The sequence below is a fragment of the Hippichthys cyanospilos genome, chromosome 6 (assembly GCF_059441005.1).
Source record: "Hippichthys cyanospilos isolate Australia breed blue-spotted pipefish chromosome 6, RoL_Hcya_1.0, whole genome shotgun sequence".
Lineage (NCBI taxonomy): Eukaryota > Metazoa > Chordata > Actinopteri > Syngnathiformes > Syngnathidae > Hippichthys > Hippichthys cyanospilos.
The window spans coordinates 13810180-13827547 of record NC_142374.1 but is presented as its reverse complement, the minus strand read 5'-3'; the positions used below and the strand labels follow the sequence as shown (position 1 = coordinate 13827547).

The 17368-nt window shown below is 37.1% G+C and overlaps 4 protein-coding genes across 4 annotated transcripts; all 4 read left to right on the top strand.

Moving 5' to 3' along the window:
• Positions 1–487: 487 nt before the first annotated feature.
• LOC148422279 (lithostathine-1-beta-like) lies at positions 488–1904 on the top strand. The gene is made up of 6 exons (XM_088416605.1): positions 488–550; positions 685–695; positions 796–889; positions 1018–1152; positions 1640–1745; positions 1825–1904. The coding sequence occupies exons 1-6, from the start codon at positions 488–490 to the stop codon at positions 1902–1904; spliced, it is 489 nt and encodes a 162-aa protein (XP_088272731.1).
• A 4003-nt stretch (positions 1905–5907) lies between these two features.
• LOC148422278 (snaclec GPIB-binding protein subunit beta-like) lies at positions 5908–7445 on the top strand. Its single transcript, XM_088416600.1, has 7 exons — positions 5908–5918; positions 6040–6102; positions 6237–6261; positions 6351–6436; positions 6596–6730; positions 7186–7294; positions 7366–7445. The coding sequence occupies exons 2-7, from the start codon at positions 6040–6042 to the stop codon at positions 7443–7445; spliced, it is 498 nt and encodes a 165-aa protein (XP_088272726.1). The 5' UTR covers positions 5908–5918.
• Positions 7446–9739: 2294 nt separating this feature from the next.
• LOC148422277 (snaclec 1-like) lies at positions 9740–11235 on the top strand. The gene is made up of 6 exons (XM_088416816.1): positions 9740–9811; positions 9970–9994; positions 10088–10173; positions 10334–10468; positions 10937–11045; positions 11117–11235. Exons 1-6 carry the CDS (start codon positions 9743–9745, stop codon positions 11194–11196), a joined length of 504 nt encoding a protein of 167 aa, XP_088272942.1. The 5' UTR covers positions 9740–9742; the 3' UTR covers positions 11197–11235.
• Positions 11236–15275: 4040 nt separating this feature from the next.
• Positions 15276–17368, top strand: LOC148422276 (ladderlectin-like). The gene is made up of 7 exons (XM_088416817.1): positions 15276–15298; positions 15433–15495; positions 15616–15640; positions 15730–15815; positions 15944–16078; positions 16847–16952; positions 17023–17368. The coding sequence occupies exons 2-7, from the start codon at positions 15433–15435 to the stop codon at positions 17097–17099; spliced, it is 492 nt and encodes a 163-aa protein (XP_088272943.1). The 5' UTR covers positions 15276–15298; the 3' UTR covers positions 17100–17368.

Genomic DNA, 17368 nt, shown 5'->3' with positions numbered 1-17368 from the left:
ACGCAGCCATTTCTTTTTTTTTTTTTTTAAAGATTTTTGTTTTGGGATTTTATTAGTTAATCTGAGTGCGTTTTATTTTATAATGGGTCTTTTTATTGTTTAACCTCACGTGTATGTGTACTTTTAAGTCATGTACCCCGGCAAGACAAATTGGGATCAAATAATAAGGATCGGTAGAGGTTGTTTTCTGTTGTTGCCTTGTTATTTTTTTTTTTCCCATCACCTCATATGACTTGGTTATGGTTAATTACAGTAGCTGGTTTAGCGTGTTATTTGACACATTGAACATTGCATGACTGGGAGGGCAAGACATATATATATAGATAAGGAATCATCATTCTCATTCTCGGGATCAAACATCACAACTGCAAAGGTAACGTAATACCCTACCACTCAGTCTGATGTGACACTTTCAGCAAATGAAGTTTAAAAAAAGAAAGCCTTTCTTTATTGGTAGAAATAGTAACTGTTTTGCAAAACTATACAGATGGAAGTTGCTCTTCGCTCGTTTTTCCTCCTTTGTGGAATCAATGGACTGTTGACTGGAGTCGTAAGTCAAAATCTCACGCGATGATTTAAACCCACATATACTGTATTTACAAAAGTGTTTGACATATTATATTGATGTTTTCCTTTGTTTCAATGTTCACTCTAATGGTAACCATGTGATTTTCGTCTTCAAAGTGGCCTTTCCCTCTGTTTTCAAAAGGTAAAATAAATTTATCCAACAAACAACTTTGGAGTATTGTAATCACTTTTGTCTGCTTTTCTTATTGAATGAAAAATATAAAATTGTGCTGCAAACATTACCTGTCCAGAAGGATGGACTCAGTTGGACTGTCAATGTTACATTTACCAAGAAGAAGAAAGAAACTATGCAGATGCAGAGGTACAGATGCCATTCATTTAGGGCAATTACAATCTATCCCATGGTTGACATTTTAGCTCAGCGTCAAAACGGCGTGCCAACTGCCTGGTGAAATCAACGTGTTTTGCCTTTTTATTCTTTTTCATCAGGCGGTCTGCAACATCCTTGGGGGCAATTTGGTTTCCATCCACAATGATCTTGAAAATGCAGTTGTTCAGCAACTGGTTGCTGCGGGTGATGATGACGATGGCTTTGCCTGGATTGGACTCCATGATGCAATTCTGGTGAATGATTGACCTGTATAAATGTTCTGATGGAGGCCTGTATCTTATGTTCAGTAGAAGTACGTATTTTCAGTAAGGGAAAAAGGAGTGGACTCTGCAGACTAAATCTTGTCACATGTTTAAGGAAAGGCATAGTATTGATGATGTCAGCATTTCAATGTTATGAATTTGTCAAAAAACACTGAAACACATCATCTATTTCTCCACTTAGGTATACAATTGTCAGACAAGCACAACTTTAGTTCAATAGTAGAAGATTCCACTGTTCTTTCAGGAAACATTGTACATTTACTGTAACATCCAATCAACTGTGTTCCACACTCCAAATCTCTCCAGTTTAATTCAGTTTCATCATGATCTAGTATGATGTTGAAAGTAAAACATAATGTACTATATGATTTAGTCTGTGACAAACAATTAGCACATGCATTTCCAAGCAGTTGATATCGTCGTGAGTAACTCACTGAAATTTCCCTTTGCCTTCCAGAATAATGACTTCATATGGACTGACGGCACAGTTGAGGATTACCTTAATTTTGCTACTGGTGCTGGACAGCCCGGTTCTGGTGAATGTGTCGTGATTAATGAGCTCAGTAAGTAAACTCCTTATCTTTAGTCCTTATCTTTGATGAGAATATAATGGAGTAATACGAAAACATGTATTTTGTGCAGGTGGACTTTGGTTCGTTGGAACTTGTGTGCTTGCTGAAGAATATATTTGCATCAAGGAAGCTCAACGTGCCCTCCACTAATTGCACATTTTACCATTCTGCCTTCTGTCACAATAAAGTTTCATAATGATTAATGCCAAATTGAGTAAATATCACACTTTTTTGGTGTCTTTAATTTTTGTGTTTTCCTATTAATACATTTTTTCTTCGACATTTCTCTGTTATTGACAACGAAACCACGAACAATAAAAATTCTGTCAGCTTCAAAATGTTTTTTGTCTCTTTTTTAATTGGACTTTTTCAAATTTACTGAGTATATTGCTTGAAACAGTTCATTAATATAAAGATAACAATACTGCTGGGTCATATAGAGGTGAGCAACTTACTTTTTCGGGGGGACCGACATTTATCAGCGCACCACCATCTTGCCGTCATCATTGGTCCATCATTTTTTTCAAATCAGACAAAAATGCCGTTTGCCTTTTTTTTGGGGCCATGATTTGTCAGGCGCTGGTCTACTTCTGTCTGTACTCATGACACACTGCACTCACAATAATTATTTTCTTTATGTTTTTGTACATAGACTTAAAGTTAACACCATGTCTTTAGTTCTACTGTTACACTGCAATTGAGACTCCATGCACTAATAAAAGTGAAACTCGAAAACAAGGCCAGCTAAGACATTTAACCCAAGGTTATAATAGGAAAGGACAAGAGTGCATTTAGCTATCATGTCTACTGGATGGCATGATCATGCTTTACATAAAACTCAAACGGTAGATGTTGGTTCTCATTTATAACTGCCCGACCAACAACTATGGAAGAAGGTTTTCATTCACACGTTCTCATTCATAAACGTGACAACATTGGTTTAAGTTAATTTGGCTGATTTCAATGTTAAGCAAACTGCACTAGAATATGCTGTGTATATGGATGGCAACCAGCTGTACTGTACCTGGCAAAGAAAATTTGACGTTTATTATAAGATTTTTTTTCTCGCATGCACTGCCATGCAAAATAAAAACGAGATCTGCTCCAAAAGAGTAGCTTGGCAAAAATGGTGAAGGGAAACTTTGTTCTTACCTTGAGCAACAAATTAAAAAAAAAAAAAAAACGTTACCAGCGTATGTAATTAGTTTCTCATTGTTAAGTAATTGTGCAGTTTAGAGGTGTGCCGTTGATTGTCTTTATGCGTCTCAAATAAATCAAAACTGAAGTACATCAGGTCTGAATGTGACTGACATCTATTAGAAGAATTACTGATTTCAAGCTAACCCTAACCCTAACCCTAACCCTAACCCTGTGCCCGGCCGGGCCCCATGGGTGCAGGCCCGGCAACCATGTGCTCGCTAACGAGCCCCACCTCCAGGCCTGGCTCCAGAGGGGGACCCCGTTGACCCTCATCAGTGCGAAGGAAACCTGACTCGATTTATTTTATTCATCAGAGGGGTCTATGAGCCGTGCTTAATCTGGCCCCTCTCCCAGGACCTGTTTGTCATGGGTGATCCTTCCAGGAGCATAATACTTCGGACAACTTCGCTCAGAGGATCATTGGGACACGAAAACCACTCCACCATGGTAAGGTGACGGCTCACAGAGAGGAAATAAATACATGATATAATAATGAAATAGAGCCATATGGGGAGGCAGACATTAAAGGTTAGAATCAAAGCACACTCAGGTAAACCTGAAATTGGAACTAAAAATACTTTATGTAAAAATCAAACAGGGCTCCAAAAAGTATTAAACAATCGTGAAGATACACTTGATTGAAAAAAAAAAGATTTGTGTGATGGACTTATGAGAAGCTAGAAAAAATAAATGAATAAATATACCATGTAACAGTAACTGGTATTACTGACATTATTACATTTATACTGACATTAACTTTAGTATCGATTTGACCTGTAACAATGGATTCACTCCTCGATTCACTCTTTTTTTTAATTAAAAATTAGGGGGAAAAAAAGGGCACAATATTGTGTGAGTTAATAAATTGAGCTATTTTTTGTAGTACACAAATGTATGTAAATAAATGAAAATAATAACTTACTACGAAATCATCATTGAAGCTTCAGTGCGCTATAAATGTTAAGCAATTTGCACAAGTAAGAAAATGTTGTGTACATGAATAACACCCAGCTGTATAAGGCCAAGGGCAATTGACACTTTAATCACAAGTTTATGTTGAGTTGTATTTATTTTAACATCCAATGACCATTCATTCTGGGGCTTTTTTTCAGCATACGCTGCCATGCAACTACGTTAGATCTGCAGCAAAAGAGTCGCTCAGCAAAAACGTTGAAAGAAAGGTATGGACTAAAACATTTGACTCTATACTCACGTTGTTTGAGCAACTAATTAAATGCCTGGCCAGGCTGTAGTTTCTAGTTAAGGAATTAAAAAGTTTCAAGGCATGCAATACATTGCCTTTCTTAGTGTCAAATAAATAGAACATAAAATTGGCGGGTAAACTTTCCTTCCAAATAATAATACTACAGTAGAACTCCCGACAACCAAATCATATTTGCAGCCATAATTTTTTCACAATAGGGGACTTTTCACAAGCAAAACTATGTCTCAGACGTAAACATAAAAAAATGTATTGTGCAATCTACAATCTGACTGAAGTTAAAAACAAAACCATCCAACATTAAAAAAAGAAAGAGTTCTTTTTTTCCTTATATGTGGGACTAAGAAATATGAAAAGGCTTCAAAGCATGTATTTTCTGACAATGGGGGATTTTTTGGCACATGCAGTTATCATTGTAGAGGAGTTTTACTGTATATCAAATTAGAGGTATATATAATGACTTTAAGCCTTGTAAATGACATTATCACTTATTTTGCATTCAAATTAATGGTATCCAAACACAGATATGTGGAGAACATTGGTCTGGTTTGTGTGGGTAGAAGTCGACTCCTCAAATATGAGGGATGAAAATGAGGGAAAATTTGGGGGGGATTTGTACTCAGAGAAAAATGGTATTTTGGAAGTGTGAACCACCTCACAAATAAATCGTTTTTCCCCCAAAATGTGTAAGGACATTGCGTATTCTTAACTATATGCAGCCAATTTTTTTTAAATCGTTTTGTGGTTTTATTAATTAATCTCAGTGTGTTCTGGCACACTCCCTCTGTAACGGGGTGCTGAACTTCCTCACTGGCGGACCCCAATCTGTCAGAGTCCCCAGACGCACACCCAGCACCAGGACTTTAAACACACTATTCACTTGTGAAAAACAACACCAGCATAATTAAAAGTGCAGACGACACTCCAGTCGGGCTGATCGCTGGCGGGGCCGAGACAGCATACAGGAGGCCTGGTTTCAGAGCAACAATCTCCACCCCAACATGGACAACACCAAAGAACTGATCATAGACCCAAGGCGACAGGTGGAGCCGCACATACAGTATCACTATCCATCGATGGGACTGAGGTGGAGAGGGTGAAAGCCTTCAAATTTCTCGGCACGCACATCAGTGAGGATCTCACCTAGTCCCACAACACTGGACAGATCAACAGAGACTGTACTTTCTGCAGAGACTGAAAAAATGTGGCATGTCAGCAAAGACTCTTGACAACTTCTACAGATACACAATCCAAAATAACAGGGATCGGCACCTAAAAACAAAACCCAAAACAAACAAAAAACCCAAAACAAAACAATATACTAAGCACTGTCTGATGTAATTGCGACAAGTCTATAGAAGTGTTTGCAACTGAACTATTCTGTTTGTCTTGATGTACAAACCTCTGATTTCTCAACCGTGATCTGCTATTCAGCGATTTCACTCTCCAATACACCTTATCATTAACTATGGACATGCTCAATAGTCTCGGGGTTTGGTTCCCACAGACTCACCCTGGTCCAAAACATGTTTATCAAAGCCAGAGCAGTGATGAAATTATTTCGTTTACAGTTGTCACCTTTGTTTTGTTTTGTTTTTTCATCAATGAACATGACTTGTTTATTGCTAATTACAGTACCTGGCCTAACGTGTTATTTGACACATTGAACATTTCAGGTATATATATATAAGGAATCGTCATTGTCATTCTCATTCTAGGGATCGACCATCACAACTGCAAAGGTAACTGAATATCCTCCTTTTCAAACTCAATTTGATGTGACACCTTCAGCGAATGAAGTTCAAATGAAAAATAAATCCTTTCTTTATTGGTAGAATTATTAACTTTTTCAAAACTACACAGATGGAATTTGCTCTTCGCTCGTTTTTCCTCCTTTGTGGAATCAATGGATTTTTTACTGGAGTCGTAAGTCAGAATCTCACACGATGATTTAAACCCACATATACTGTATTTACAAAAGTGTTTGACATATTATATTGATGTTTTCCTTTGTTTCAATGTTCACTCTAATGGTAACCATGTGATTTTCTTCTTCAAAGTGGCCTTTCCCTCTGTTTTCAAAAGGTAATATAATTTTTTCCAAAGAATACTTTTGTAGTTTTGTCATCACTTTTGTCTTTTTTTCTTATGGAAAAAATACAATTGTGCTGCAGACATTACCTGCCCAGAAGGATGGACTCAGTTGGACTGTCACTGTTACATTTACCAAGAGGAAGTTAGAAACTTTGCAGATGCAGAGGTACCGACGCTTTTGACTTAGGGCAATTATAATCAGCGGTCGACCTGTCTCATGGTTGAAATTTTAGCTGGGCGTCAAAAAATTGTGCCAACTGCCTGGATTTCTGAACAAGTGAAATCAACCGGTTCCCTCTTTTTTTTTTAAATTCTTTTTCTTCAGGCGGTCTGCAATATCCTCGGTGGAAATCTGGTCTCCATCCACAATGACCTGGAAAACGCAATTGTTCAACAACTGGTTATTGCGGGTGAAGATGCTGACGGCTTTGCCTGGATTGGACTCCATGACGCAGTAGCGGTGAATCATTGACCAGTTGTGATTGAGGCCTGTCTCTTGTGTTCAGTAGAAGTATTTTTAACACATGAAAAAGGAGTCATCACTCCAAACTTAATCTTGTCACATGTTTAAGGAAAGAAGGCATAGTGTTGAGGGTGTCAGCATTTCAATGTTAGGAATTCATCAAAACACACTAAAACACGCCATGTACTTCACCACTTAAACATTTGTCAAACAAGCGCAAGTTTATTTCAACTCTAAATGATTCCATTTTCCTTTCAAGAAACATTGTACATTTACTGTAACATCCACTCACCTGCGTTCCGCAGTCCAAATCGCATAATGATTCAGTATTATGCTGAAAGTGAAACACAGTGCACAGTACTGTATTTGATTTAGGCTACGATGACGTAAATTTAGCACATGCATATCCAAGGGGTACTTTTAACTCATTGATATTGCACTTTGTCTTCCAGAGCATTGACTTCATATGGACTGATGGCACAGTTGAGAATTACCTCAACTTTGCGACTAGTGTTGGAGAGCCCAACATGGGTGGTGATTGTGTAGCGATTAATGAGATCAGTAAGTTAAATCAATCCTTTATCTTTGATGAAAGCATAATGTGCTAATATGTCATCATGTGTTTCGTACAGGTGGACTTTGGTTCGTTGCACCCTGTACTGGTCTTGCCGAATTTATTTGCATCAAGGAAGCTCACCGTTTTCTCCACTAATTGCTCTTTTTGCCATTCTGCCTTCTGTGACAATAAAGTTTCCAAATGATCAACACTCATCGAGAAAATTTCAGATTTTGTGGGTTTCTTTTATATTTTTGGGTTTCCTATTACAGTACGCCCTGTCTATCGCACCCTCAGTGAATTGCAGATTTTTGGGGGGAAAAAAAATTGCAGAGACGTATGCATGCTAGACAAATAAGTTAACTGGAAATGCACTTGCCACGGACACTCCTTGGACGTCACACTACTACAGTACACATATTTACTTAAACTCTCCGTTAATTCGATAGAGTTGAAATGAGTCCAAATTTCACAGCGTTTCCTATCCATTTTCCGACCTTTCCACTTTCCACCGTGTTGTTTTTCTCTCTGTAGCGGGCTCTCTCGTCTCCCTGTCTCATCTGTTCGTGTGCTGCTCACAGTGTGTTGCCGTGTGTTTTCCTATTAGTACATTTTTTTCTTCGAGATTCCTCCACGTACTTTACAACAAATTTGAAACAAAAAAATATCTGTCAGCTTTAAAATATGTTTTTGTCTCTTTTTTAATCACACTTTTTCAAATTTCCTGAGTATATTCCTTGAAACATAAACATTTTGGTATATTAATAATATAGAGATAACAATAATGCAAAGTCATATACTGTACAAAGGTGGGCAACCTACATTTTTTTTGTTGGTCCGACAATTATCAGCGCAGGGGTGCCGTCATCATTGGTCCATCATTTTGTCAAGCCAGACAAAAGTGTAATCATTGGTCCATCATTTTACTTGTTTTTTTTTTTTTTGGTTCATCATTCGTCAGGGGCTGGTCTACTTCCGTCTGCACTCATGACACACTGCACTCACACTAATTCATTTTTTCTGTTTTTGTACTTAGACTTAAAAGTTAATACCATGCCCGTAGGTCTACTGTTACACTGCAATTGAAATTCCACACAGTAATATAAGTGAAACACGAAAACAAGACCAGCTAAGGGATTTCACCCTTGGCTACAATACACCTTCATGTTTATTAACCCACATATGAGGGAATGCAGGAAAGGACAAAAGTGCATTTAGCAATCATGTCTACTGAATGTCAGTATCATGCTTTACATGACACTCAAACGGGAGATGTCGGTTCTCATTTATAACTGCCCGACCAACAACTATTGGAGACGGTTTTCATTAACAAGCTGATGTCATTCACAAGCTGATTGACCAATACAGGCAAGGCAGGTTGACACAGACAGGTGGACGCAATCACATCAACAAGGCACTGACAAGGTATACAGAAACATGAACGAAAGCCCAGACAAGAAAAGAACAGAAAACCCCGATAGTGAGCAAAAAAATAACACACACACCACCCAGAACATAACAATATTAGCACAGGAATTATTTATAAACACAGATGAGTTTAACAACTACAAGCCTATTATATGTATTTTTTTTTCCCTTGGCATGTTACTTTTGTAGTTTTTACTAAAAGTGACCAAATTGGTTTCAATTAATTTGGTTAAATTCAGTGTTAAGCAAACTGCACTAAATTATGCTGTGTATGTGGATGACAACCAGCTGCACTGTACATGGCCAAGCAAATTTGAAAATGGTGAAGGAAAAGTGGACTGAAACATTTAACTTTGTTCTCACGTTGTTTGTGCAACAAATTAAAAAAACAAAAACTTTTACCAGCCTATGTAATTGGTTTCTCATTGTTAATTAATTGCATAGTTTAGAGGTGTGCCGTTGATTGTCTTTATGCGTGTCAAATAAATCAAAACTAAAGTAGATTAGGTTCATACCTGGGCATTGAGCCATTGTGACAGTGAGTAATTGTGTATGCAGCCATTTTTTAAAAAAATTGTTTGGTGGTTTTGTTAGTTAATCTCCGTGTGTTTTATTTTATAATGGGTCTTTTATTTGTTTAACCTCGTGTGTAGTGTTACTTTTAAATAATGGAGCCCAGGAAGACAAATTGGGATCAAATAATAGGTATTGTAAACAGATTGAATTTTGTTGTTGTTGTTGTTGTTGTTGTTTTTCCCAATTACCTCATGACTTGTTCATAATTACAGTAGCTGGTTTAGCGTGTTAATTGACACATTGAACATTTAATGACTGGCAAGCCAACACATATATATAAGGAATCATCATTCTCATTCTCAGGATCAAACATCACAACTGCAAAGGTAACTTAATAGCCTACTTTTCAAACTCAATTTGATGTGACACTTTCAGCAAATGAAGTTTAAATGAAAATAAAAATCTTTCTTTATTGGTAGATATAGTAACTGTTTTGTAACACTATACAGATGGAATTTGCTCTTGGCTCGTTTTTCCTCCTTTGCGGAATCAATGGACTGTTGACGTTGACTGGAGTCGTAAGTCAAAATCTCACTCGATGATTTAAACCCACATATACTGTATCCACAAAAGTGTTTGACTTTTGTAAATACAGGAGGAGTGTTATATTATATTAATGTTTTTCTTTGTGTCAGTGTTCACACTGATGGTAACCTTGTGATTTTCTTCTTCACAGTGGTCTGCGCCTATATTTTCTAAAGGTAATATTAATTTATCCATTGAACAACTTTGGAGTTTTGTAATCAAGTTTGTCTGCTTTTCTTATGGAATACAAATATCAAATTGTGCTGCAGACATTACCTGCCCAGAAGGATGGACTCAGTTGGACTGTAACTGTTACATTTACCAAGAGGAAGTTAGAAACTTTGCAGATGCAGAGGTACCGATGCTTTTGACTTAGGGAAATTATAATCAGCGTTCGACCTGTCTCATGGTTGAAATTTTAGCTGGGCGTCAAAAAATTGTGCCAATTGCCTGGATTTCTGAACAAGTGAAATCAACCGGTTCCCTCTTTTTTTTTTTTAATTCTTTTTCTTCAGGCGGTCTGCAATATCCTCGGTGGAAATCTGGTCTCTATCCACAATGACCTGGAAAACGCAATTGTTCAACAACTGGTTATTGCGGGTGAAGATGCTGACGGCTTTGCCTGGATTGGACTCCATGACGCATTAGCGGTGAATCATTGATCAGTTGTGATTGAGGCCTGTCTCTTGTGTACAGTAGAAGTATTTTTACCACATGAAAAAGGATTAGTCGCTCCAGACACAATCTTGTCACATGTTTAAGGAAAGAAGGCATAGTGTTGAGGGTGTCGGCATTTCAATCTTAGGAATTCATCGAAACATACACAAATTTCTCCACTTAAACATTTATCAAACAAGTACATCTTTATTTCAACTGCGAATGATTCCATTTTCATTTCAAGAAACATTGTACATTTACTGTAACATCCACTCACCTGTGTTCCACATTCTAAATCTCTCCCGTTTTACTAAGTTTCACAATGATTCAGTAAGATGCTGAACTTGAAACCTAGTGCACAGTATATGATTTAGGCTATGATAACATACATTTAGCACATGCATATCCAAGCAGTAATTTTCTGCATGTGTAACTCATTGATATTGCACTTTGTCTTCCAGACCCTTGACTTCATATGGACTGATGGCACAGTTGAGAATTACCTCAACTTTGCTACTAGTGATGGAGAGCCCAACACGAGTGGTGATTGTGTAGCGATTAATGAGATCAGTAAGTTAAATCAATCCTTTATCTTTGACGAGAGCTTAATGTGGTAATATATCAACATGTATTTCATACAGGTGGACTTTGGTTCGTCGCAAACTGTATTGGTCTTGCAGAATTTATTTGCATCAAGGAAGCTCACCGTTTGCCGCACTAACTGCTCATTTTACCATTCTGCCTTCTATCACAATAAAGTTTCTTAATGAGCAATACTTACTGAGAAAATATCAGACGTTGTGTCTTTTTTATTTTTGGTTTTTCCTATTACAGTGATCCCTCCCTACTTCGCACCCTCAGTGCATCGCAGATTTTTTGGGGGGAGAAAAAAGAAATGCGGAGAGATGTGTTTCAGAGGGTTCCTGCATGCGAGACTAATGAGTTCACTGTAAATGCCCTTGTCACGGCCACTCCTCGGCCATTGAGCTACTGCAGTACATATAGTTACTTAAATGTTAAGTTATTAAACCTTATACAGTAACAGTACTATTGTACCTTTCCATTCCTTTCCGTGAGGCTGTAATCTCACATAGTGACACGATTATATTAGCGGTGCCTGGCATTCTAATTAAAATGAAGCTGAGGTTAAATGGATGAAAAGGTGTCTTTAATTAGGGGGAAAAATACTTCAATCTTGCATTTCCTGACCAAGAGTCAATCGGAGAAAGAATGCACATTTTTTCTTCACCCATTGGTTACTTAAAAGAGTGACCGCCTTGCAGTGGAAATGCACCCCAGAAAGCTCTTATCAGCAGGCAATTTCTTTTTGTAAAACAAATTTGTGTTCTGTCGGATTCAAAATTTGTTTTTGTCTCTTTTTTGATCACATTATATGCACACTTTTTTTAAACAGACGTTTTTAAATTTACTGAGTATATTGCTTGAAACATAAACATTTCAGGATATTAATAATGTAGAGATAACAAAAATGAAAGATCAAATACAATGGTGGGCAGCTTACATTTTTTTGTTGGCCCGACAGTTATCACCACACTGCCATCTTCCTGTAATCATTTTTTCAAGCCAGACAAAATTGTAATCAATGGTGCGTCTTTTTTTTTTTGGTTCGTCATTTGTCAGGCACTGGTCTACTTTTGTCTGCACTCATGACACACTGCACTCACACATATTCATTTTTTTCTGTTTTTGTACGAAGAATTAAACTTAATACCATGTCTGTAGTTCTGCTGTTACGCTGCAATTGAAACTCCTCACTGTCATATTAGTGAAACACGAAAACGATGCCAGCTAAGTGATTTAACCCTTGGCTACATTACATCATCATGTTTATTAAAGCACATATGAGGGAAAGCAGGAAAGGACAAGAGTGCATTTAACAATCATGTCTACTGGATGGCATTACCATGCTTTATGTCAGAGTTATCAATAATGAGAGACTGGAGAAAAGCCAAAACTCGGAGTCAAACACAATCTTTTGCAAAAGAGGGAGAGAGCACCAGGGTCTTCCGGGCGGTTACAAGTTTCAAAATAATACCATATAAGGAGTTGTTTATGTCTGTAGTGTGTGTGTGAGTGTGTGTGTGCGTGTGTATATGTGTGTGTTCGTCTGTGTGTGATTGAGTGGGTTAAGAGGTGTGCAAGCAATGTGTTTTTATATGATAACATATATACATATCTACAATTATTCCATCATTTACATGACACTCAAACGGTAGATGTCGGTTCTCATTCACAAATGCCTGGACAACAACTATAGAAGAAGGTTTTCATTCACAAGCTGATATCATTCGCAAGCTGATTGGCCAATACATTCTGGGGCTTTTTTCTCGCATACGTTGCCTTGCAGACTAATGTTAGATCTGCAGCTATAAGAGTAGCTCAGCAAAATCAGTGAAGGAAAGGTATGGACTGAAACATTTGACTCTGCTCTCACATTGTTTGACGGTTATTAAATGACTACCGTAATTAAATGACTTGCCAGACTGTAGTTTCTCATTGTTAATTAATTACAGAGTTTTGAGGTATGCCATACAATGAATCTCTTGGAACTCCTCTACAACCAAATTATATGTGCAGAATATTTGACAGAAATAGCACATGCACATGCATATCCAAGCAATATTTTTCTACATGTGTAACTCATTCATATTACAGTTTGTCTTCCAGAGCATTGACTTCATATGGACTGATGGCACAGTTGAGAATTACCTCAACTTTGCTACTGATGTTGGAGACCCCAACCCCAGTAGTGATTGTGTAGCGATTAATGAGATCAGTAAGTTAAATCAATCCTTTATCTTTGACAAGAGCTTAATGTGGTAATATGTAAACATGTATTTCATACAGGTGGACTTAGGTTCATTGGAAACTGAATTGGTCTTGCAAAATTTATTTGCATCAAGGAAGCTCACCGTTTTCGTCACTAATTGCTCATTCTACCATTCTGGCTTCTGTCACACTAGTTTCATAATGATCAATACTTATTGAGAAATATCACACTTTGTTGGTGTGTTTTTACTTTAGGGTTTCCTATTACAGTGATATCTCTGCACCCTCCGTGCATTGCAGATTTTTTTTTGGGGGGGGGATTTTTTTATATATTTTTTATATATATATATATATATATATATATATATATATATATATATATATATAACAATCAGATATATATAATATATATAACAATCAGAAATTACACTTGATATTCCAATTTATTACAAAATAAATCTCTCCACTGTATTTTATCTTTGGGGGGAAAAAAAAGATAACTGACCAAATTTATTTCGACATGTTTTGGTCACTTGAAAGCGAAAAGCTCATGCATAGTGTAAAGCAAAACTAGTAAGAAGTCTTTTAAAAATGGATATAGGAATGTGAAAAGGCCCAGCAAGAAGAGCTTTTCACAGGCAATACCAGGAGTACCACTGGAAATAATTATTTATCGGGATAAGGAATTCAAGCACTACTGTCTAGCCAAACTAGTTAATCTTATATGGCTGTACAAGATGATTGACTTCCAGTTGGAGATCATGAATGACGGCAGCCCTAAAAGTATGTTCTATAGGAAGCGCAGAAAAAAGTTTAAACTTTTCTGTTAACAAAAACGAAACGAGTTGACTGTGTTTGAGGAACAAGCTTCTGATTCCATTGTCCCCCATCGTTTCTGGATGGGATTGGCTTGTGGCAGAAAAACAAGTTCAAATTGGAGTTAATAATAGTAAGCTTAATTTCCATGTGGACTTTATATTTGGATATTTATATTTCATTGTGTTGTATCTGTACTGTATATTACAGTACCAATTTTACTTTTGAATTATTTCACATGTATGGCACACCTTAAAACACTTTAATTACTTAACTGCTACTTAATTACTTGACTTACAGCCTGGAAAGGCACTTAATTAGGTGCCTAAACAAGGTGAGAACAAAGCTCATTGTTTCAGTCCATACCTTAACTTCTACACCTTTGCTGCAGATATAACTTTACTCTGAATGGCAGCGCATGCTTGAAAAAAGCCCCAAACTTAATCACCAGTAATTTATATTGGCAACATTTTTTTACTTGATTTAACGCACAGTTAAACACACCGAGGATTGATTTGGGGATGTTAAATTAATACTATTAATCCTAAACTTCAGCTTGTGATAAATGAAGGGAGACATTGCTGTCACGGTACAACATATCAAAGCCAAATGTACCTTTCACCCTCCTTTTCACCTTAAATGTAGGTTGAAGCTCAGTGTGTTTGACTTTGTACTGTGTCTTGTTGTATTGTACTTTTCAGTAACGGACCACAGGAAGACAAGACGGTATCAAATAATGGTACAAACAAAAAACAAATAAACAAAACATGTTGCAGGCAATGTCTGACATAATTGTCAAAAAAATTAAGTCCAGCATGGCTCAATGAAGGAAATATAGATTTAAGCAGAATTGTTCTCAACTTTACTTTTTTGTCTTGTTCACTCATACAACCGGGAGGTGCGATTCCACTGGCATGCTGCGAGTCCATTATAATTAACTATGCATAACCTCATTAGTCTCAGCGTCTCACTCTGGTCAAAAAACCTGCTTGTCAAAGACAGAACAATGACTATACAATTATTTTGTTTTCTGTTGTTGTTTCCCAATCATCTTAGTTGTTTAATAGTGTTTAATGTCAATTATAGAAGGTGGCCACATGTGTCACGTGACACATTTAACATTCCATGACTGGCAGGCCAACATATAAAAAGAAGCATCATTTACTAACACTCACTACATTTAGCATCACGCAATCTCAAACATCACAACTCCACAGGTAATTTTACACCCTACTTTTCCAAATTAATTTAACACTTTCATTGTTGACAGCATTCTTGATTCGCAGGTTTAAATGAAAAATTAATCATTTTTTATTGCTAGAAAGATGAACTGTTTTGCAATACTATACAGATGGAATTTGCTCTTCGCTCATTTTTCCTCCTTTATGGAATCTATGGACTGTTGACTGGAGTCGTAAGTCAAACTCTCGATGACTTAAATCAACACGTATTAACAAATGAGTTTAATGTACTGTATTGATGTTTTCTTTCAATGTTCACTCTGATGGTAACCATGGGAATTTCTCCTTCCAAGTGGTCTGTCCCTCTATTTTCAAAAGGTAATTTAAATTTATCCAATGCACATTTTTATAGTTTTGTCGTCACTTTTGTCTCCTTTTCTTATGGAAAAAATACAATTGTTCTGCAGACATTACCTGTCCTGAAGGATGGACTCAGTTGGACTGTCAATGTTACATTTACCAAGAAGAAGAAAGAAACTATGCAGATGCAGAGGTACAGATGCCATTCATTTAGGGCAATTACAATCTATCTCATGGTTGAAATTTCAGCTCAGCGTCAAATTGGCGGGCCAACTGCCTGGTGAAATCAACTTGTTTTGCCTTTTTATTCTTTTTCATCAGGCGGTCTGCAATATCCTTGGGGGAAATTTGGTTTCCATCCACAATGATATTGAAAATGCAGTTGTTCAGCAACTGGTTGCTGCGGGTGATGATGATGATGGCTTTGCCTGGATTGGACTCCATGATGCAATTCTGGTGAATCACTGACCAGTATGAATGTCCTGTTTTAGGCCTCTCCCTTTATGTTCAGTAGACGTATTTTCACCAGATGAAAAAGGAGAGGTCCAGACTCAATCTTTTCACATGTTTAAGGAAAGAAGGCATAGTGTTGAGGGTGTCAGCATTTCAATGCTAGGAATTTGTCAAAACACGCTAAAACACATCATGTATTTTCCACTTATAGAGTTTGACATTTGTCAAAAAAAGCACAATTTTAGTTCATCTGTAAATGATTTCACTTTTCTTTCCGGAAACATTCTCCATTTGGGGCATTCCAGAATTAGAGGATATTTTATTAAAAAAAAAAAAAAAAAAAGAATTCCATTTGTACAGTTTCAATTGATATTCAATTTGATCATTACAGGGTGTGAAACAAGAGAAAACCCTTATTTGTGGGGCTACTCCATTCTTTTCGCTTTCGTTTTTTTTTTTGTTTGTTTTTGGTCAGTGATTGGTGAGTTGTAAATTTACTCAGAAAACACATATTTTAGCATTGTGTAAAATGGGCGTAAAATGTCCTCCAATTCTGGAATGACCCATTTACTGTCACAGCCAATCACCTGTGCTGTACATTAACAATCTCAAACTGCGGTTTGACTCAGTTTCATGATTCATGATTCAGTATGATATTGAATGTGAAACACAATCGATATGATTTAGGCTGTGACAAACAATTAGCACATGCATGGCCAAGCAGTCGATATCGTCATGTGTAACTCATTGAAATTTCACGTTGTCTTCCAGGATGGTGACTTCATATGGACTGATGGCACAGTTGAAGATTACCGCAACTTTGCAACCAGTGTTGGAGAGCCCGGTAATGGTGAATGCGTAGCGATAAATGAGGACAGTAAGTGAATCAATCCTTTATCTTTGATGAGAACATAATGTGACAATATCTAAACATTTATTTTGTACAGCTGGACTTTGGTTCGTTGGAAGCTGTGCGCCTGAAGAATTCATTTGCATCAAGGAAGCTCACCGTTTCCTTCACTAATCACAGCTTTTACTATTCTGCCTTCTGTCACAATGGTATTTCATAATAATTCATACTGAGAAAATACCATACTTTAGTGGTCTTATTTTGGGCTTTTCTTTTAATGGAGCAAATCCACTTCACTCTGGCCTTCTTGTGTGGTGTTTCTCTCTGGGCACTGTGGCTTCCTCACACACTTCAAAAACATGAATGGCAGGTTGATTGGACATACTAAATTGATTGGTTGGCAACCAGGTCCAGGTGTCCACCATATAGTGGCCATAGTCAAC

Bases quoted from the DNA above. Each gene is read 5' to 3' on its own strand.
- LOC148422279 (XM_088416605.1), top strand. From the start codon at position 488: ATGGAAGTTGCTCTTCGCTCGTTTTTCCTCCTTTGTGGAATCAATGGA. The intron at 1,153-1,639 runs GTGAATGATTGA...TTTGCCTTCCAG, and splicing joins GACTCCATGATGCAATTCTG to AATAATGACTTCATATGGAC. The intron at 1,746-1,824 runs GTAAGTAAACTC...TATTTTGTGCAG, and splicing joins TGTCGTGATTAATGAGCTCA to GTGGACTTTGGTTCGTTGGA.
- LOC148422278 (XM_088416600.1), top strand. From the start codon at position 6,040: ATGGAATTTGCTCTTCGCTCGTTTTTCCTCCTTTGTGGAATCAATGGA. The intron at 6,103-6,236 runs GTAAGTCAGAAT...TCTTCTTCAAAG, and splicing joins ATGGATTTTTTACTGGAGTC to TGGCCTTTCCCTCTGTTTTC. The intron at 7,295-7,365 runs GTAAGTTAAATC...TGTTTCGTACAG, and splicing joins TGTAGCGATTAATGAGATCA to GTGGACTTTGGTTCGTTGCA.
- LOC148422277 (XM_088416816.1), top strand. From the start codon at position 9,743: ATGGAATTTGCTCTTGGCTCGTTTTTCCTCCTTTGCGGAATCAATGGA. The intron at 9,812-9,969 runs GTAAGTCAAAAT...TCTTCTTCACAG, and splicing joins TGTTGACGTTGACTGGAGTC to TGGTCTGCGCCTATATTTTC. The intron at 9,995-10,087 runs GTAATATTAATT...ATTGTGCTGCAG, and splicing joins TGCGCCTATATTTTCTAAAG to ACATTACCTGCCCAGAAGGA.
- LOC148422276 (XM_088416817.1), top strand. From the start codon at position 15,433: ATGGAATTTGCTCTTCGCTCATTTTTCCTCCTTTATGGAATCTATGGA. The intron at 15,496-15,615 runs GTAAGTCAAACT...TCTCCTTCCAAG, and splicing joins ATGGACTGTTGACTGGAGTC to TGGTCTGTCCCTCTATTTTC. The intron at 15,641-15,729 runs GTAATTTAAATT...ATTGTTCTGCAG, and splicing joins TGTCCCTCTATTTTCAAAAG to ACATTACCTGTCCTGAAGGA.